The sequence below is a fragment of the Ahaetulla prasina genome, chromosome 10 (genome assembly GCF_028640845.1).
Source record: "Ahaetulla prasina isolate Xishuangbanna chromosome 10, ASM2864084v1, whole genome shotgun sequence".
Classification (NCBI taxonomy): Eukaryota; Metazoa; Chordata; class Lepidosauria; order Squamata; family Colubridae; genus Ahaetulla; species Ahaetulla prasina.
In genome coordinates, this window is record NC_080548.1 from 19,038,118 (window position 1) to 19,057,913 (window position 19,796).

The 19,796-nt window shown below is 42.6% G+C and overlaps 1 protein-coding gene across 1 annotated transcript in view; it reads left to right on the plus strand.

Annotated features, from left to right (window-relative positions):
• The window catches only part of PTPRU (protein tyrosine phosphatase receptor type U), a 168,735-nt gene that overhangs the window by 12,711 nt on the left and 136,228 nt on the right, over positions 1-19,796 (plus strand). The window contains exons 3-5 of the mRNA XM_058195155.1: positions 7,245-7,347; positions 12,400-12,673; positions 16,941-16,977. Coding sequence (XP_058051138.1) covers positions 7,245-7,347; positions 12,400-12,673; positions 16,941-16,977 — 414 coding nt within the window. The remainder of the gene's footprint in view (positions 1-7,244; positions 7,348-12,399; positions 12,674-16,940; positions 16,978-19,796) is intronic.

Consider the following 19,796-nt stretch of genomic DNA (forward strand, 5'->3'; position numbering starts at 1 on the left):
AATGGGGAATGGAAGGGTTTATTTTCCTGGCGGACAGCTGGTCATTTGCATCCTTGTAGAGCGGGGTTTTCAAATTTGATTTCATTGAGGGCCACAACATGGTTGTTTTGACCTCGGGGGGGGGCAAGGTGGATGTGGCTAGCTCAACATCACTCGTGTTGGGGGTGCCTGTAGAGGCTCGAGTGCTCTGCCAGCGAAAACGGGCTCCCGAGCTTCATTTTTGGCTGCGATGGCCTCCTGCAACCCTCTGCCAGTGAAAACGGAGCTCAGGAAGGCTGCCCACAGCCCTTGCAAGCTCCGTTTTCGCTGTGCTTCACTGTTCCCAGAGTGTCCCTGTGGACCAAATCTAAACACCCCATGGGCCGGATCTGGCCCCCAGGCCTTGAGTTTGCCACCCCAGTTTTAGACGGTCATTGAAGGTTTATCTGGGTCCTTGGGGTCACCCAAGTAGTGCTCCTGGTTCCTGTAGTCTGCAATTATTTTCCCCCAGAAATACATTCATACTCCCACCCTATTCAAAGGGTGTTCATCCCAAATTGTAGAGCTAAAATTCTGTAGAGATTGTCAGTCATCCAGGTCATGGTTGTCCCAAAGGTGCTTTTCCAGGAGGCAACTGGACTTTCTTGAAATCCTTCCATTCCCCCACTATCCTGCCAGAGCTGAAGAAGCTTCTTGGATGAGAAGTGAAATGTCTTCTGAAGAAAAAACAAGAAGGTCCAGTTGAATCCTGAAAAAGCACCTTTGGGACTGAGTGAAGGAAGTTTGGGTGTTTTTCATTAAATGGCACACGTGTCCGCGCGTCTCTGTGTCTCTTTTATTTAGGGAGATTGCAACTATCTTCAGTCAGTGGAACGCTTGACACAAAATAATAACAAAATAAAGGTGTGAAGAAGGGGAAAAAACACCACAGAAGCGATAAAATCCAAATACTCTGGACAATCCATCTGCTGTGTGCTTTTTATTTTTGTTTTATCAATTGCATGTTTTCTTCCCTATTGTTTTATTGGAAACTGCCTAGAGTCAGGTGAAAATGAGATGGGCAACTACTTCAATCAATCTAAGAAAGGAATAAAATCCAATCTTGTTTACATTGACTCAGCCCATGGGCCTTCGAGTTCTCCAGTGAGATCTTCTCATTATGGGCTTCATCACATTTTTGAACACTGGTTCTTCATGTAAGGACAATGTTCTGCCATTAAACTGCTGTAGAACAAAGCACATATTTAGACAATAACTGCTGCTGCTTTGTGTCCGCGTTCAAGCGTGTTTTCCTCATTATTATTTTTTTGGCATTATTCTGTAATTTAGGAAAAGCTGCGTAAAACAATGTATAGCAGCATGCACACAATGCTGTGCAAATCTTTACAGATAAAATATATGTCTTCAAATGTATTCTCTCTGGCAACAAATTTCTAAGCACATTTTTCCTGCAATTTTTTTGGGTGTGTGCATTATCTGTGAAGTGCCTAGGAACATTCACGAAGGGCAAAGCCTACAGACCGTGTTTGGATCCACACATTAGTCTGAGAGTCTTGTCAGGTGTGTTTGTACTGGGGTTTATAAAGGTTATATTTCCTGACGGTAAACCAGTCAGAAACACGCAAGATCTCAGAATGTAAAAGTTTTCTGATATTTTCTTAAATCAAGAGAATGTTTCCTATCCCCAACATTTTAATTTGAGGGTAATAGAGTCCAAAGACCTTGTTTACTGTGTGCAAAGTGTATTTCACTGATGACCACAATTGAGCCCAAAAGTTCCTTTGCTAAGCAAGACAGTTATTAAGTCAGCTTTGCCCCATTGGGAATGGGACAACTTGCTAGAGCCAACTTGCATCGGGCAAACTCGCCACGGCCAACTTGCATCGGGCTTTAATTATTTAAAATAAATAAAACAATATTTTCATTTTTCCCATTCACATTTTATTCTGTCCCTCCTTTTGCATCCTTTCTTTAATGATTTTATTCCACCATTTCTTTGATATTAATGTAACTTTTGTCCTGCAGTGAGTTGTCCTGCAGTGAGTTGGCTCTGGTGAGTTGGCCCTGGTGAGTTAATTGTGGTGAGTTGGCTGTGGCAGGTTGGTCATGAAGAGATGGCTATGACGAATTGTCGTAGACCCGCCCCATTTTATGATCTTTCTTGCCACAGTTAAGTGAATCACCGCAGTTGTTACATCCATAACATGGCTGTTAAGTGGATCTGGCTCCTCCATTGACTTTGTTTGTCAGAAGGCTTCAAATGGTGATCATATAACCCCAGGACACTGCAACCGTCATAAGCACATGCCAGTTGCCAAGCATCTGCGTTTCGATCATGTGATTATGGGGATGCTGCAATGATCATAAGCGTGGAAAACAATCAAAAGTCACTTTTTCAGTGCCATTGTTACATTGAATGGTCATTAAATGAATGATTGTAAGTGCAGGACTCCCTATAGTGCATTTCCGGTTGTCTCCTGGGAGAAGGGGGCTGTGGACTGGGGAAAGCCAGTGTCTCACGGGAAGAAGCAAAGCTGAGATAATTTAGATATCCGGTATTGCAGAAATAAGATTCCCTCCCACTTCTCCTTTCCCACAAATATCATGGGACGAATTACAGGGAAGGGACAAAATAGATTGCCTCACAAAGGCACAAAACAAGGATTAATTGGGTTTTATTAACAAGCCATATACTACTTAGGGTTGTTTGCTAATGCCTGTGGTATAGCTATTAACCATAGCTGAATGGGCTGCAATGTTTTTTAATGGGGAGCAGAGGAATTGCGAGGCAGCAGGAGGTGGGCCAGAGTGACGACTTATTAATCTGGGCCTGCAGGCTCTTTACAAAGAGAGTAGAAGGGCAGGAGGTGTTGTCAATGAATTGCTTTGCTCTCTCTCCATAGAAGGACAGCCCTGGATAAAAAAAAAAAAATACAGGTAGTCCTTGACTTACGACTGGTCACTTGGCATCTGTTCAAAGTTACGATGGACTTAACTACAGGCAACTTATGACTTGGATTCAAAGTGATAACAGGTCCTCTCTGTGATCCCACGGTTGAATTTAGACGCTTGGCAACGTGGCCGCTTACAGTGTTCCACGGGCATGCAACTGTGTTTTATGACAATTTTGCTTCAGCAAAATTGCCTCATAGTGAACTTAACAACCGTGATATTCACTTAAACAAATGTGGTGGCCATTTAAAAACTCAGCATTTGCTTAATGACTACCACAAACCCACCCCCCTAAAATCGGATTGGTCATTTTACAACCTTACAAGTTATGATTGTAATGGGTAGGTTTCATTTTGGTTCTATGTTAAGAACTATCTGTAGTCCAACTAAAGGAATATCTACACTAGCATTTGCTGGTGTCAGGCACAAGGAACCAGAGCAACACCTTGAATTGATCAGAGAAGTTTCTTTATTGCTGCTTGCCTATTTACAAGAATCTTGCCAGACTAGCTGCATTCTCTTGGGGATAACCAGACAAGGAAGGGTTTAAGGGATTTGGGGGAGATCAGGTCTGTGTCACGTCTTGCTCTAAGCTCGCCAGTCTCTTCACTTCTTCACCTATTCTAGCTGGACATTCCACCACATCTGGTTAGCTTCTTTTTTCCTACGGTGAATGCTAAATCAGGAGATTCAGGCAGTTCAAATGAGTATCAAAGATTTATTGCAGGCTTAAGTTCTCTACAAGAATCTGACCAACTAACGGTCAAGGGAAATGAGTGGGAGATAACAAAGGCATTCAAGGTGAGATGGACTTAGATCTCTTGTGGGCATGTAGAGACTTGTGGCTTTTGATGTGTTTGACCCTTCCCTCAGCCTGGTTATCTCCTCCAATGGCCAGGGGACTGAAGATTTGGCTACCTTCCGGCCATTGAGCCATTGATGAAATGTTCCCATTCAAAAGTTGAAGCAGACACGCTCTCAGTCAACTTTTGAATGGGAGCATTTCATGGCAACATGTTGAGAAATAGAAAAACAAGGAAAAGAGTATATTCAGATTCAGAAATTAGTTCTGGGGAGCGTAAATTGAGGTCAGCTCATTTCCAGATACGAAGCAGGTACATTTATCCTGCATCTTGTTCATTTATTAGTCTAGAAAGTTGTTCCTGGCTATGTTTTCCATTTGTCCTACTCTGTCAAAAGTGGGTCTAATTAATGCATCCTTTATGTTTCTTTCCTTTCCTTCCCCTGCATTGGAAGAGAGGACCGTGCTGTAACAGCTGCTTTTAGAATAATCAGCACAGTGCAATGCACATTTTTTTTTTAAAAAAAATACAGTCATTTCTCTTGCTGTGAGCTAAGGACACGAGTCTGTGACCATTAATAAAAGCAAGAGATGGAACCATAGGGAAAATGTTCCATTTATATGCACCATGCACTCTTCCCCCCTTTTCTCTCAAACAACCCCCCAGAGATTAACAGTTACATATCCAAAAAAGGAATTACTTTCATTTCTTACAGACACGGCATATAATACAGTTTTGGAATAGGGCAGTACTGTACTGATGTTTTGGAGAGCACTTGGCCTATGCAAATCAGACGGAATCTCAGTTGAATTGCCACATCCAAATAGGCAATTTTTAATGTAGGAAATCAGTCCAGCTGACCAATTTGAACTGGTTTGGAAAAATCCATCTAGTGGAGTGGTTGAATTAGATGCAATCTGGATTTCAGAAATGGCTGTTGGGAACAACACAGAAGCTTCTGAATTATCCATATCTGTTTGAAATTATCAGATTTGTGTGTGTGTGTGTGTGTTTAAATTTAGTTCAATGAAGAAAGGTGAGGTTGATGGTGGTGGGTTTAAATTTTTTTTACTACCAGTTCTGTGGGCGTGGCATGGTGGGCGTGACTTGGTGTGACTTGGTGGGCGTGGCAGGGGAAGGATACTGTAAAATTTCCATTCCCTCCCCACTCCGGGAGAAGGTTATTGCAAAATCCCCATTTCCTCCCGATCAGCTGGGACTCGGAGGCAGAGAATAGATGGGGGTGGAGCCAGCCAGAATTTTTACTACCGGTTCTCTGAACTACTCAAAATTTCTGCTATCGGTTCTCCGGAATTGGTCAGAATCTACTGAAACCCACCTCTGATGGAGACGTTTGATTGGGATCTCAGTCAAATTCTTGCACAAATCCTGAGTGAGCAGATGTTGAACTGATGAGGTTTGGAAACAAATAGTAACTCCTTTGCAATTATTTATGGGCCACTTATTAGAACGTGTCTGATTGTACGGTTCATTTTGATTTGAGAAAGGTCACGTTTGGGCAATTTCACTGAATCTCTATTGAATTCACCTATTGCATTGAATCGCTATTGTATTGTGCACCTCTCACAACTTAGTTTTGTCGAAAAGGCAGCACTTTTGTACAGGCGTTTCAATTTCCTTCAAAGCTCCTTTAGATATACAGAATGGTTTTGCTCCTGGTAGGAGCATCTGGCTTGATCTGCAGGCTTGTTGCCTTGTGATGCTTTTTTATTCTCCGATGTAAAGATGGGGAAAAAGAGGCAACTACAAGCCCTCCCCCTCCTCTTTTTTTCTATTTCTTTTTTTTTTATTTCTTTCTCTTGTAATTATTTTGAATGGGATTTAATGCAGAAGTGGATTGGGAATGACTTTAGGGTCACATGCAGCCATCAGCTTAATTTCAAATTGATTTCTCTGAATGTGTGCAACTCAAGGTTTGCCTGCCTGCCTGCCTCCCTGCCTTGCTGCTCGGAGGAGACTAAAAAGTTGGTATTATAAAGGGGATGTTTCGGTGTGAATCGGTACAAGTCGTCCTTGACTTATGACGATTCACTTCGCTCCCCTTTAAGGTTACGATGATGTTGGAAAACGTGACTTATGACCAGTCATTGCATTTATGACTGTCACAGCATCGCGGCAGTCACATGATCAAAATTTGGGTGCTTGGCATCCAGCATGTATTTACGATGGTTGTGCTGTCCAGAGATCACCAGATCACCATTTGTGACCTTCCCAGTCAGCTTCTTGATGAACATTTTCTTTCTTGATTAATGTATTTTTTCTTTTATGCACACTGAGAGTGTATGCACCAAGACAAATTCCTTGTGTGTCCAATAAAAAATTCTATTCTATTCTATTCTATTCTATTCTATTCTATTCTATTCTATTCTAGTCTAGTCTAGTCTAGTCTAGTCTAGTCTAGTCTAGTCTAACCCAACCCTACCCTACCCTACCCTACCCTACCCTATCCTATCCTATCCTATCCTATCCTATCCTATCCTATCTTATATCATTAAGTGTTGTACCTTATGATTCTTGATGAACGTATCTTTTCTTTTATGTACACTGAGAGCTTATGCACCAAGACAAATTCCTTGTGTGTCCAATCACACTTGGCCAATACAAAATTCTATTCTATTCTATTCTATTCTATTCTATTCTATTCTATTCTATTCTATTCTATTCTATTCTATTCTATTCTATTCTAATGGGTACAATCCTCAGACACTTACAGCACCACTTGAACACCATCAGCAGTGACAAAAACAACTTTACTTGGAACAGCTTACATTATGTGACCGTACTTTTAATACCATCCAACATCCACATCTGCCTGTCCAAGGTCCTGGGGAATGAATTGATGGGTGGATAAAAATGTGAAGTCCTGTCTGAACGTTTGGCTGATTCTGTGACAAACTATAGTCCATAAATACAGTGCATATGGTGTGCCAGAAGGAAGCGGTGGCTTAGTGGGTAAGATGCTGAGCTTATTGATTGAAAGTTTGACAGTTCAGCGTTTCGAATCCTGAGTGCCGCATAACAGGGTGAGCTCCCGTTACTTATCCCAGTTTCTGCCAACCTAGCAGTTCGAAAGCACGTAAAAAATGCAAGTAGAAAAATAGGGACCACCTTTGGTGGGAAGGTAACAGCATTCCATGCGCCTTTGGTGTTGAGTCATGCCGGCCACATGACTACGGAGACATCTTCGGACAGCGCTGGCTCGTCGGCTTTGAAATGGAGATGAGCACCGCCCCCTAGTGTCGGGAACGACTAGCACGTATGTGCGAGGGGAACCTTTACCTTTATGGTGTGCCATTTCTCGTGACAACAGTGATAATGATGCTTGCTCTTATGACTAGTACTGTTTACTACAACTGTTACTTACAATAGCATATGCTAAAAAAAATATTCAAGATGGTGGCTGCAATGGTGATCTTGAAACTATACAATGCACCTGGAAAATGAGTGAAATGTAATCCCGTCTGATGGTTGCCTTTTGTTTTGTTTCAGCACCTAGTTTTGATTATGGAGACATACCTTCACCACTGGGAGAGTCGGACAGTACCATCACTGTTCTCCTGCGGCCAGCACAGGGCAGGGGTGCCCCAATCAGGTAGTGATAAGGACAAATGAACGATGATCGTATTTTATATTTTTAACAATGCAGTTGTTATGTATTTCACAATGTTTACAGCCCATGCCATTCCTAGCAGATTCGGGGGGGAGAGGCGGGGAGGAGTTGCTAATAAAGTCAAAGGAAACAAAATGGAAAGCTCTGTACACAAAATTAAAATAATTTCATTATAAAGAGTCAACAATAACAGGCGCCCTTTAAATGAAACTAATAACGGAACGCACGCTGGAATAAAATTGCTTTGAAATAACAGCGAGGTTGGCTTGCTAAGCCATTGTTGTTTGAAATTCATAGTTCTCTGAGTCCTAAGAAAAGGTATTATGGAATACCGCGCACAGTATGGATATATTTTTGAAAGGAATGTAAAAATGTAAAAAAAAAAAAAGCCACATTACATTAGGGGGAGTTGTTTACAAAACTCTGCACTGAGAAACTTAGCAGGAAAAAAGTCTCTTAAGTTGAAAGAAATGTGGAGCATTTCAGTACAGGCTTCTCTAGTTTGACAAATGGAGCCTGACATATTTGCTGAAATAAGAAACAAGAGAGTAACCAAAATTGACAGATCGGCGGATCTGTACAGGACAGTCAGTCCTATGCAATGGATCATGAATTTTGTTTGAATTTCAAAATAAGGCTATTTCCTTTTATCGAGCGGATGCATTGCATTCCTCTGCCTCCTCTTTTCTTTTCCCCCTCTTATCTTTCTTCACTTTCTAAAAATGTTAACTGGAAGGTTATGCTTGTTCTGCAAGGCTCAAACACCCCTTTTTATTGAGATGCTTCACCCATAATTTATGGGGAAAGGGATTCATTGGGGAAAACTGTGGAGATTAAATATATACTACTCTTGACACAGATAGTCCTCGACTTACGGACACAATTTGGACCAGAATTTCTGCTGCTCAGCAAGGTGCTTGTTAAGCAAGTTGCAGCCAATTTTACAGCCTTTGTTTTGCCACGGTTGTTAAGCAAATTATTGCAGTTGTTAAGAGAATCCAACTTCCCCCACTTGACTTGCTAGTCAGAAAGCAGCTGGAAAGGTTGCAAATGGTGATCACATGACCCTGGGATGGGGCAACCATGTAAATTCATGCCAGTTGCCAAAGTACCCAAATTTTGATCATGTGACTGGGGGGAGGGGATGCTACGATGGCTGTAAGTGCGAGGATTGGTCATAAATCCCTTTTTTCAGTGCTGTTGTAATTTTGAATCATTACTCAACCAATGGTTGCAAATCGAGGACTATCTGACCTAAGTTTAAGGAAATATTTTGGGATCTTCAGCATTCCTTTATTTTGCTTCCTCTACTTCTACTTCCTCCACTTTGCCCTTTTATACATTTTGGAAGTCTGTATCTACAAGTTTTGAATGTGTGGAAGATTTTTTTCTGCACGTCAAGTTCTCAATTCTTGGAAGACTGAGTTCTGTGGGATAATTCTAAGATTTGGGGAGGAACTTGGCTTGGTCTAATATAATTTAATATATACAATTTCAGCAGATGTTCAGGAGATGCCCATCCACAACTAGGATCTGATTAATTTAGTGATCAAGGTAAATAAAGGGATATGCTATAATTAAGCATGGCAATTGTTTTAAATAGCATTAAAACAAATCATTGACTTTTTTTTTGCAAGAGGACTAGCATTGAGAACCAACCATTGGCCCTACTTGTGCTATCCATCAATTGAATACTTCTACCCAGAAATAATTTTCTTTTGTTTAATTGTCTTTCTATGGGGCACACAGTTGTTCCAGCCTTCACCCATGCAGCATATTTATCCTGTTTCAGATAATAACATAGGCTGATACTTTTCATTTTAAATAACCTATTAAAACATAATCTGATGAATGATTTCAGTATTTTGGGTTCTTTTCCCCCTTCCCACCGATTGAGCTGTAGACTCCCTTGGAAAGAAAAAAAGATATGCCCCTAAGAAAGTGAAGACTTAAATTTTGCCTCCAGGCCTTTTAGAGCAGGGGTCTCCAACCTTGGCAACTGTAAGGCTTGTGGACTTCAACTCCCAGAATTCCTCAGCTGGCCATGCTGAGGAATTCGGGGGGGTTGTAGTCCCCAAGTTTTAAAATCCCTGTCTTAGAACCCTTTCCTACATCAATGCCTGTGGTTGCTGGGAGGATGTGGGGGTGCTAAGCTGACAGCCTTGTGTCACACCCTTGCATCGCTTTCTTCTTGCAAATGCACAAATGTAAAGCCAACTCTTTGAAAACCTCATTAGGTTAGCAGCTGCATTGTACTACTGGGGTTTTGTCAGGAGCTTTCACTTCCAGACAAAACTGTGGGATGCGACTGTCAGCTTAATTTGTTTTAGGCTCTTCAGTTAAGAGTTTTTGTATCCCAGTGCATGTGGAAGAATAAGGCAGAATTCAGCTCATCCTGTGTAGGATATCCATGAGACAGATATTCATTTATCTGTCTCAGGCAGGACAACATTTGGTTAGCTTTTTTTTTGACCAGGTGGTTTGTTAACAAAACCTGTTTCTGTGTGCGAGTCTTTGCCAGATATTTAAGCGGATACTTTTAGACACATGGCCAACAGCTATCTTGATGTTGGTAGTAAGATAGATATACAGTTGACAAAAGCTCCTTGTCAGGCTGCCTCTGATTATATCTAGGAAAGAATACACCTTGACTTCATTTGCAAATAAAGAAAAGTACTTTTACTAGGTACATCCTGACAGCAGCAGTATAAAGTTGGATGTGAGACAAAATATGGCTAACATTCTATATCCCCCCTGTTACTCCCTCCTCTCCCCCAAGAGGTCATCAGGTCTGGTCCAATGCCAGCTCCTTCTCGGGGCCCCGTGGTAATCTTCTTCCGCAGGTCTCTTGCTGTCAATCATATCAGGAATGCAATGTCCGTTGAAAATTCGTGCTCTAGCATTCCTGTTGAATTCAAAGCATCAATCTCCCCTCCCCCCTTAATTATCTCAGACCGACACTCTTAAAGGGCCCTCTCTACTTAACCTGAATCCAAGAGCTATTTACATTACAAATAAAACCCCATGCTATCTAACAACTGAATATAAAGAGTACAAAAAGATGTGAGGATTGGAGTGGAGGCTGACACTCCTGTTTTGAGATCTTTAGTGAGAGACTCTTCCAAAGACAGAATAGAACGATTGTGTGTTGTGTTGATGGGGCAATGGAAGAGAGACATCTTCCTTAGTGGGTTTCCTGGGGCTTTTGCTTGGAGGAAGGACCAGCCTAGGTTTCTTTGAATGTGTTGTGTATACCGAGTTGGGAGCTTCTTTTCCTTTAGCTTTTGGCAGTGAGGAAACGGCAGTCAGCAAGATCCAAATTTAGCAGCTGCCTTCCGATCAGATTGGTTGGCCAAAGCCTGTATCTGTCTTCCTTGGGGAGCTATTTTGGTAATTTCAAAGATGGAGAACGGATGACAGCGCATCTGCTTTGGTAAGCCATTGAAACAGATCAGAGATGCCTCCATAATGAAAATGCTTTTGGCCAGATCCCTGATATGTTACTAGCTGGCCCAAAGTGAGGCAAACTGCAGGAACCCAGAAGCTCTATGAATGAATGTGATCTTTTGCTACATTCCCATAATGCAGGAGCACCTTTTCTGCTTTTTCTCTTAAGAATAAGCGCATCCACAGGTCCTATCTGGAAACAATAGGTGGAGCTTAAATGGCAGGACAGCTAGAAACAAATGTAGATGACGCCACTTTTTTCTACTTGTTGATACTCCCTTGGGATGGAATCTCGTAGCCTGGATCCCCAGGAAGAAGAGGGTGCATTCCAGAGGAATAAGAGACAACTCATCCAGATATTTTATGTGAAAGTAGGAGAAGACAGTCCCTCCCGAATAGTTCCCAGAGGATATTTATTTATTTATTTTTATTTATTTATTTATTTATTTTGTCACAACAATATATATAAGTATCATACAAAAAGATTATATAGTATATAAACATATATATGAGTAAATATTAGGAGGTATAAGCATATATATATATATATATATATATATATATATATATATATATATATATATATATATAGGAAGAAGAAAAGAAAAACAATAGGACAGGAACGGTAGGCACGTTTGTGCTCTTATGCACGCCCCTTATGGTCCTCTTAGGAATGGGGTGAGGTCAGTAGTAGAATGGAATCAGTCAGGATATGACTGATGCAGATGGTCAGAGTCTTTAGTCTGGCAAGATTCTGTCTACAGGTGGGGAAACAATACAGAACTCAGCTTGGAAGAATCCCCACATTCTTGGTTCTTGGTTCCGAAACCCCCTTTTCCACCCTACTTCAAGATTGTTCTTGAAGAACTCCAATTTATGGCTTGCTGGAAACCTTTGTCAAGAGCTGTATAAAATTAAGTTAAGGGCCCCAAGTTGACAATACTTATCATTGACTATTATGGTGCTGGGTGATGGACTATTATGATGTAGAATTGAGGGGGGAAACCCTGCTGCTAAGGTTCCATTTACAGGGGAATGCTTCTATGGGAAGGCAAAATTATTTGCAAAGTTTTCAGGAGGAGTCTTTCAGATAATAGCATGAGCATTCCTTCTTCCAGTTGACTTTAATTCTTTTGCTGATGGGAAACTTCTTGGAGGTCTCAGCCAAGCACGACCAGGCTTATTTCATAGCATGTTCTGCAATCTCTTAGCAGGAAGTTACAGGCACTTCCTCCAGCATCGGGAATAATGGGGCATTCCAGAATTTAAAATGTATCTTGTGTCTTCCTTCCTCCTGGAAACTTTACCGAAGGCAATTCATTTACCAGCAGTGGAGTGGTGAGATACCATACCCTTAGATCAAAAGATTTATTAGCCACTACAAATAGATAAGTCAGGAGAAAGACAATATAGATTCAGAAAGGGCAGTGTAGGGGAACCAACAGCCCCTCTCTGTGGGAGATGAAGGGTTAAAGAAGTGTGAAAAATAAATAACTAAAAATAAATTAGTTTAGGATGGGCTTCATTTAACATCGCCTGTTGTTTTTGCTTTCTCTTCCCAACCTTCTCTGCTTCCTGGGATCTCAGCACATACCAAGTCATTGTGGAAGAAGACAGACCTAGGAAGATCAAGCGGGAGTTAAGTGGCCCAGAATGCTTTCCAGTGCCACTCACTTTTGATGATGCCATGTCCCGGGGCTTGGTTCACTATTTTGGAGCTGAACTGTCCCCAGGCAGCCTCACAGAAGCCAGACCCTTCACCGTAGGGGACAATCAAACCTATAGTGGTTATTGGAATCCTCCACTGGAACCCAAGAAAGCCTATCTCATCTACTTCCAGGCTATGAGCAATCTCAAAGGGGTAAGTAGCAAGCTCTGGGCGTTGATTGGTACAACTCCATCTTTAAAATATATTAGTTTCTATGATTCTTTCCCTTAAGCTGACTGTGATTTCCTATCAGGGTGAAATGCCCAACAGTCTAAGTTCAACAGTCTTGTTGCAGTAAGTGTTCCCACCAGGGGTGAAATCCAGCCGGTTCTGACAGGTTCTGGAGAACCGGTAGCGGAAATTTTGAGTAGTTTGGAGAACCAGCAAATACCACCTCTGGCTGGCCCCAGAGTGGGGTGGGAATGGGGATTTTGCAGTATCCTTCCCCTGCCACTCCCACCAAGCCACACCCACAGAACCAGCAGTAAAAAAAAATGTATTTCACCACTGGTTCTTACCACTAATTGAACCATGAGATGATTTCCTAACATTTAGGGCTATAATTAAGGGGAGGAACACTTTCTTTGTATGCAGAGCATCCTAAATTGAGTTGCTTCCAGTTTAAAAAGACTAGCAAATCTTTGATCTTCAGACTGGGGAAGCATTTGTCAGATGATCTAGCTAAATGGATAAATAACTTAGCAGCCTCGTACGCTTGTAATGCAAGGATCCCATCTGGATGGGTGATTCATACATATTATTCACACGTGATCTGGGCTGCCTGTATGGGAACGTATGTATGTCCACATATTGTACAAGAAATGTGCAGATTGGAGGGCCTTAAATGAAAATCAAAAAGCAGCCCACCAGACTTCATCACATTTAAATGTCCAAGATTAGCAGTAGGGCTCTGCAATCAACTCTCATTCAGTATGAAATGGAATGACTGAATCTAATTTCACAAGTTGAGCACATTTAAAAATTCAGTTAAATTGTTTTTAAATCTTTTATAAGATGCAGGATCTCTGGCAGAGCACAGAATTTATATGCAGGAGCAGCATCTCTGAACATACCCTCTCCAGTTAAAAACATCAGGAATCAAATGATAGGGAAAGCGGTTACTGTTTTATTAGATTAGACAACATTTGGCATGATGTACGGCCCATGTTCTTATCCTCAGCTTTGTTTTAAGGATCTTACATACGATCCCAACCTTTTCTTTTTCTGCAGAATCAGATTTATCTCTCTCTATCCATCAATCAATTAATCATGGTTCAACATTGTACTATGCAGATTTTGTATAACTGTCTGATGGCAAGTAACATCAATATTGAAATAAGATGTGAGAACAGCAGAAGATCGCAAAACTATCCAAGGGAAGAAAGCCATCTGACAATGGAGTAATGTCATTTAGGGTTTTTCCTTTTTGTGCCTTCAACTCAGTATTTTTTAAATTCTTGGTGGCTGCCTGGACAAGTCCCTGCACAGTTTTTTTGGGCAAGATTTCAGAAGTGGTTTGCCATTGCCTGCTTCCCATGGCTGAAAAAGAGTGATCTAAGGTAGAACTAGAACTCACAGACTCCCGGTTTCTAGCCTGATGCTTTAACCACTACGCCAAACTAACACTCTGGATTTTAACTGTGGATGTAACTTAAAACTATTAAGAAGTTATTTGCCCGTTTCCTTGCTTGGGCAAAAAGGCAGAAGACTTGGAAATTCAGCAACCTGGGCAGATGGTCAATTTGTGTTTCCAAACCTTCTCAGTTTTCTCAATGCCCTTCCGTGGACCCCATTTTACCCTACTTGCATTCTTCAGATGTCATGCAAGTGATGAGCCGTTCAGAGTATGTTCAGATGTGTCCACGCTTTATTTAAATTAAAATAGCAATAGCACTTAGACTTATATACTGCTTCATAGTGCTTTACAGCCCTCTGTTAAGCGGTTTACAGAGTCAGCATGTTGCCCCCAACAATCTGAGTCCTCATTTTACCCACCTCGGAAGGATGGAAGGCTGAGTCAACCTTGAGCCTGATAAGATTTGAACTGCCAAATTGCAGGCAGCCGGCAGTCAGCAGAAATAGCCTACAGTACTGCACTTTGCCACCGAGACTCTTTTAAAAAGATAATAAAAGCTTGTTCTTAACCCTTGTTTGGTTTCAGGAGATTATACTTGGGATTCATGTGGTCTCTTCTAAGCCCAAGATGTTAATTACTGGAAGACCACGCTCATTTCACGGCTCAGATTTTAGGAGGAACAGAGCAGCTACGGGACTGTTTTTGAAAGGCTTCAACTCTGCCCAGGATTCTTTCTAGTCTCTTCCTTGCAAATGCAGTCTGGTTCTCTTGCCGTTGGCATCGACATATTCCCAACGGTCCAACAAGGAATCTTAACACCATGAGTTGATAGAAGGGACATTAAGCCAAATAATGACGATTGGTTTAATTTCCTCCACTTCCATCTGCAGCAGTGGCATTATTATATCACTTGGCAGGCAGGGAGGCAGGCAGGCAGGCAGACAAAGTGGAAAATGTTTTTGTGCTGGGGAAAGATTTTGAGGGAGGATCTGGACAATGGAGGATAGAAAGCAGAGGACAAGTGGATTTTCTTACTTTGGTGCCTGAGCCTCTGCCCAATCTCTTGAATACCTTATTGTCAGTCCTTGCCAAGGAAAACCATCAGCCTAATGGTGTCGTTTCCTACCCGTAGGCTGTAATCTGTGGCGGTGGTGGTGAGTGGAGATTCAGTGCAGGGTTGAAATTAAAAAATTTCCCCTACCCGGTTCTGTGGGCGTGGCTTGTTGGGGGGGAGGTCATGTGACTGGGTGGGTGTGGCCAACTCAACATCACTCACATCGAGGGGCTCCTCACCGGCCCCTCCCCTCCCAGCCACTCCTTGTTGCGAACGGCAGGAAAATCGGGAGGGGAATATTCTTGCCTACCATCCTTCCCTCAGTCTGTGCTGAGATTGAGGAATGGGTGACAGGCAGGAAAATCCTCTTCCCCATTTTCCTGCTTTTTACAAAAAAAGCTCCATTCCAGATGCTCCCCCTCCCTCTCCCTCTCCCCCTCCTTCCTGGAGACTACCTTAAAGGGACAGGCTGCAGCAGCTCCATTGTGAATGGAGAGAGAAAAGTTAGCATTCTCTCTGCTGCCGATCCTGTGGCAGAGAGAATGCTAACTTTTCTCCCTCCATTCCCAAGGGAGCTGCTGCTCCCTTTATGGTTCTCTCCTGGCCCCCTCCCTCCTGAGGACTACCTTAAAGGGACAGGCTGCAGCAGCTCTGTTCTGAATTTAACGCTGAATTCTGAATTTAACGTTGAATTCTGTGGAAAATCAAGTGGCCTGAAGGAGATGAGTGGTGACCGGCCGGGCGAGGGTGTGGCCAAGGAGGGGTAATTACTACCGGTTCAGTGAACTGATGCCCATAATCGTTAGCGGTTCGCCCGAACCGGTCCAAGCCGATAGGATTTCACCCCTGATTCAGTGTCAAATGGCATATCCTCCCTTCAAATGTGTCTGAGATTATCGAATTGTGACTGAAGGGACAGCATTTCCTTTCTGAGAGATACCTGAAATCTGCAGTCTATAGATGAAGAATGACAGAATAACAGAGTTGGAAGGGACTTTGGAGGTCTTCTAGTCCAACCCCACGCTCAAGCAGGAGACCCTTTACCATTCTGGACAATTGGCTGTCCAATCTCTTCTTAAAAACCTCCAATGAGGGAGCATCCACAACTTCTGGAGGCAAACCATCCCACTGCTTACTTATTCTCACAGTCAGGAAATTTTTCTTTGGTTCTAGGTCAGGGGTCCCCAACCCCTGGACTGCGTACTGGTACTGGTCCATGGCCCATTTGGAACCAGGCCGCACAAGGGGTGGCAAGCATGTTAAGCTTCATTTGTGCATGTATGGGAGATCAATTGTGTGCATGAAACTATCCTTCACTCTCCCGCCATTGCTGCTGCTGGTCCATGGAGCCAGAAAGGTTGGGGACCGCTGTTTAGATACTCTGGATAGGAGTCTGTTTGCTCACCAAAAAACCCACCACCCTACCTTATACCAAGCCAGGTCATTGATGAATCCAACACAGCATCAGTGGTGGGTCTCCAGAATATTGAGGAAAGATCTGAGAATGATTTTTATCTCAAGCTGGCAGGAAATAGTGAAGTCCTAAATGAGGGGGTTTTTTGTGTGTGTATTCTTCCCTCCCCCACCCCCCAAAGTAATTTTACTTGGTCTAAAGGGAAAAAAAGTGTTATCAAAGGGAATTTGTCAGGCATGAGGTACATGTACCAATGATAATTAGAAAAGAAACATATAGTTCATGGAATGTTCATATTTAGTGGTTTGATTTGATAACAAGTCAAAGAGATCATGGGTGTGATAAAAACCTTGCTTATCTTTTTCTTCTTTTGTAGGAAACAAGGCTGAATTGTATCCGAATAGCTCGGAAAGGTAAATATTCTTATATGTTTATTGACTTGATTTTTTTCTTAAATCCTACCTTTATATTTGGTCAATTCAAGGTGATGCTACTGCTTCTTATTTCCGCCATATCAAGTGTCCTATGAGATGGGTTGGGTTGAGAAGGACTCACTCAACTGGCTCAGGAAGGACCAGAACTCACAGTCTCCTGGTTTCTAGTCCGGTACCTTCACTACAAGATAAAATAGGCTCTGGTTTTTGGAAGTGGCTGGTCCTTGCCTTCTTCTTCCTAGAGCTAAGAGAGAGAGAAAGACTGGCCCAAAGTCACCCAGATAACTTTCACACTTAAGGAAAGACTAGAACTCATGGTCTCCTGGTTTTTAGCCAGACGCCTTTGCCACTACACTAAAGTGTCCCCCCTCTTCCCCCTCCTCCTCATGCTTTGTAAAATCTCTCCATTTCTAAGAAGTCTTTCCCTGCCTCTGTAGATGTGTAGGAAAGTTGCTTTCATCACACACTCAGTGGCATCTTCCTTTCCTTCCTTCCCCTCCTGAAGTCTGAATTGTACAAATCTCATTTCCCTAGACATAATCCAAAACACCCCAGCAATCATCTGAATGGCTCTCCAGAGACACTGGAAGAACACAGACTTTTTTGGGGGGGTTGTTTTTGTTCGACATAAAAGGCAGACTTTGGAGAAATGACTGTACTCTAAAATCCAGCTCTTAAAAGCAATCTATAATAACAATCTGCATCAAGGATGGGCAACGGTTGGATGATTATCAGTAGTGGGTTCCACTTACCTTCGCTACTGGTTCGGAACCGGGAGCGCATGCGCGTGCACTGGCTTCGCTTGTGTGCAGCACTTCTGCGCATGCACAGAGCATCCATGATGACATCCGGGCGGGTGGGTGGAGCTTCCCACCACCGCCACTACACGTTTGCCTGAACCGTGGCGAACCGGTAGAAACCCACCACTGATGACAATGCAAGATGAGCAGGACTATGTTGTACATGTTGTGGGGGCAGAATTTTCTGGTGGTGGTTCTCTAAATTTGGAAGAAAAGTTTCAAAGAACTGATAGGACAAAGGGGAAAGAGACATCCAAAAGCTGCAGAAAAGAAATTCAGGACTCCACTGATCTCTAAAATTATGATTGTTGATTCTTGGGGTACAGGGTGCTTGACAGATCACCATATATAGGATTAGACACAACACCTACAAAGTATTTGTTATCTAAATGCCAGCAGAGAATAAGACCAGAAAGAGAACAATCTAGACCGGGGTCACCATCCTTTCGGACCTCAGGGACCACTAAATTCATAATTTTAAATCCCGAGGACCACTAATATGATTTTTTAAAAAGGATAAATAGTATTTAGTGCAATATAAAAAATGCAAATAATTTTTCTGCGGACCACCAAAATTTTCTCGCGGACCACCAGTAGTCCATGGACCACTGGTTGATGACCACTGATCTAGACAAAGGTAATAGAGAGATCCCCAAATTCATCCCCATTGTGATGGGCAATTGGCCTTGTGATATGTAGTTTTAATGTTGGGTTGAAATGCTTTCTCTTTTTCAATCTTATTCTCAGGGTCCTTGAGGATTTTTTAAACTTTATTTGTTTATTTATTTTATTTATCACATTTCTGAACCACCCATCGCCCTCACAAATATTCTTTCTGATATTTTCTGGTAGCTGATTTGTATTTTCTTGATGGAAATGGCGGAGGATGCTGCTTGCTGGCCTTTTTCCATATTTCTCAATCTGAACAAAAGGGGGCCCCTCCTGATCATGTCTCATAGAATGGAAGTGAAGTTAGGGATGCCAGGGAGGCTGTAGACTGAGTGACAGAAAACTTCTATTGTGGAAGACAAGATATCTAGGCATAATCCTTGGTGACTTGGATCCGGAGACTTTCCATCATTAACTCTGCCTATGGGTACACTTCACACAGGGGTTGGGCTGCTGGGGGTTCGCAGGGATTCGGAAGAACCTCTAGCTAAGATTCTGTGCAGTTCGGAGAACCCCCAAATCTCACTCTTGGCTGGCCCCACCCACCCCTCCCAGGAATCCCCATGCAGCCTGTTTTGGATGCAGATAAGTGCAGGATACGTGCGGAAGCTTGGGGAGAGCGAAAAATGGGCCTACCGGAAGTTTGGGAAGGCAGGAAATGGGTCTGTTTCCAGCCTCCAGAGAGCCTCCGGAGCCTGGGGAGGCTGTTTTCTCTCTCCCGAAGGCTTGAGGAAGGCCTCTGGAACCCGGGGAGGGCAAAAACACCCCCCTAGCCATTGTTCAGGAGGCTGACTAGGCCACGCCCACCATGGCCATGCCCACCCAGCAACCAGGCAGAGAACCCTTTGCTAAAAATTTTCAAGTCCACCCATGACGTCACAGTTGGGACACAATTTGAGGTTCCTTATGACTCCTTGTTGAAAAGGAGGTGGCAGTCATGGCTACAGTAGTTTGTTCTAGTTGTGTCTGTTCCTGGATTTGGAGGTCTGGCTCATGGTGACTTAGTCACCTCCCATTTGGGTTGCTGTAATGTGGTCTAGATTTGTAATGTGGTCTAGATAGAGTGCATAGATTTTCCTTAGTGTAGTTTGTTAACATATTGTTCCTTTGATTCAGGATATGAAACATGGTAGATTTTCAGTTTTGTATTCAACAATCCCACTTTAAAATAAAAACTTATTAAAATAAAAGCAAATAAAAATATACAACATACATGCGGGCTGAAATCTAGCAGGTTCTGTCAGGTTCTGGAGAACTGGTAGTGGAAATTTTGAGTAGCTTGGAGAACCGGCAATGCCACTTCTGGCTGGCTCCAGAGTGGGGAGGGAA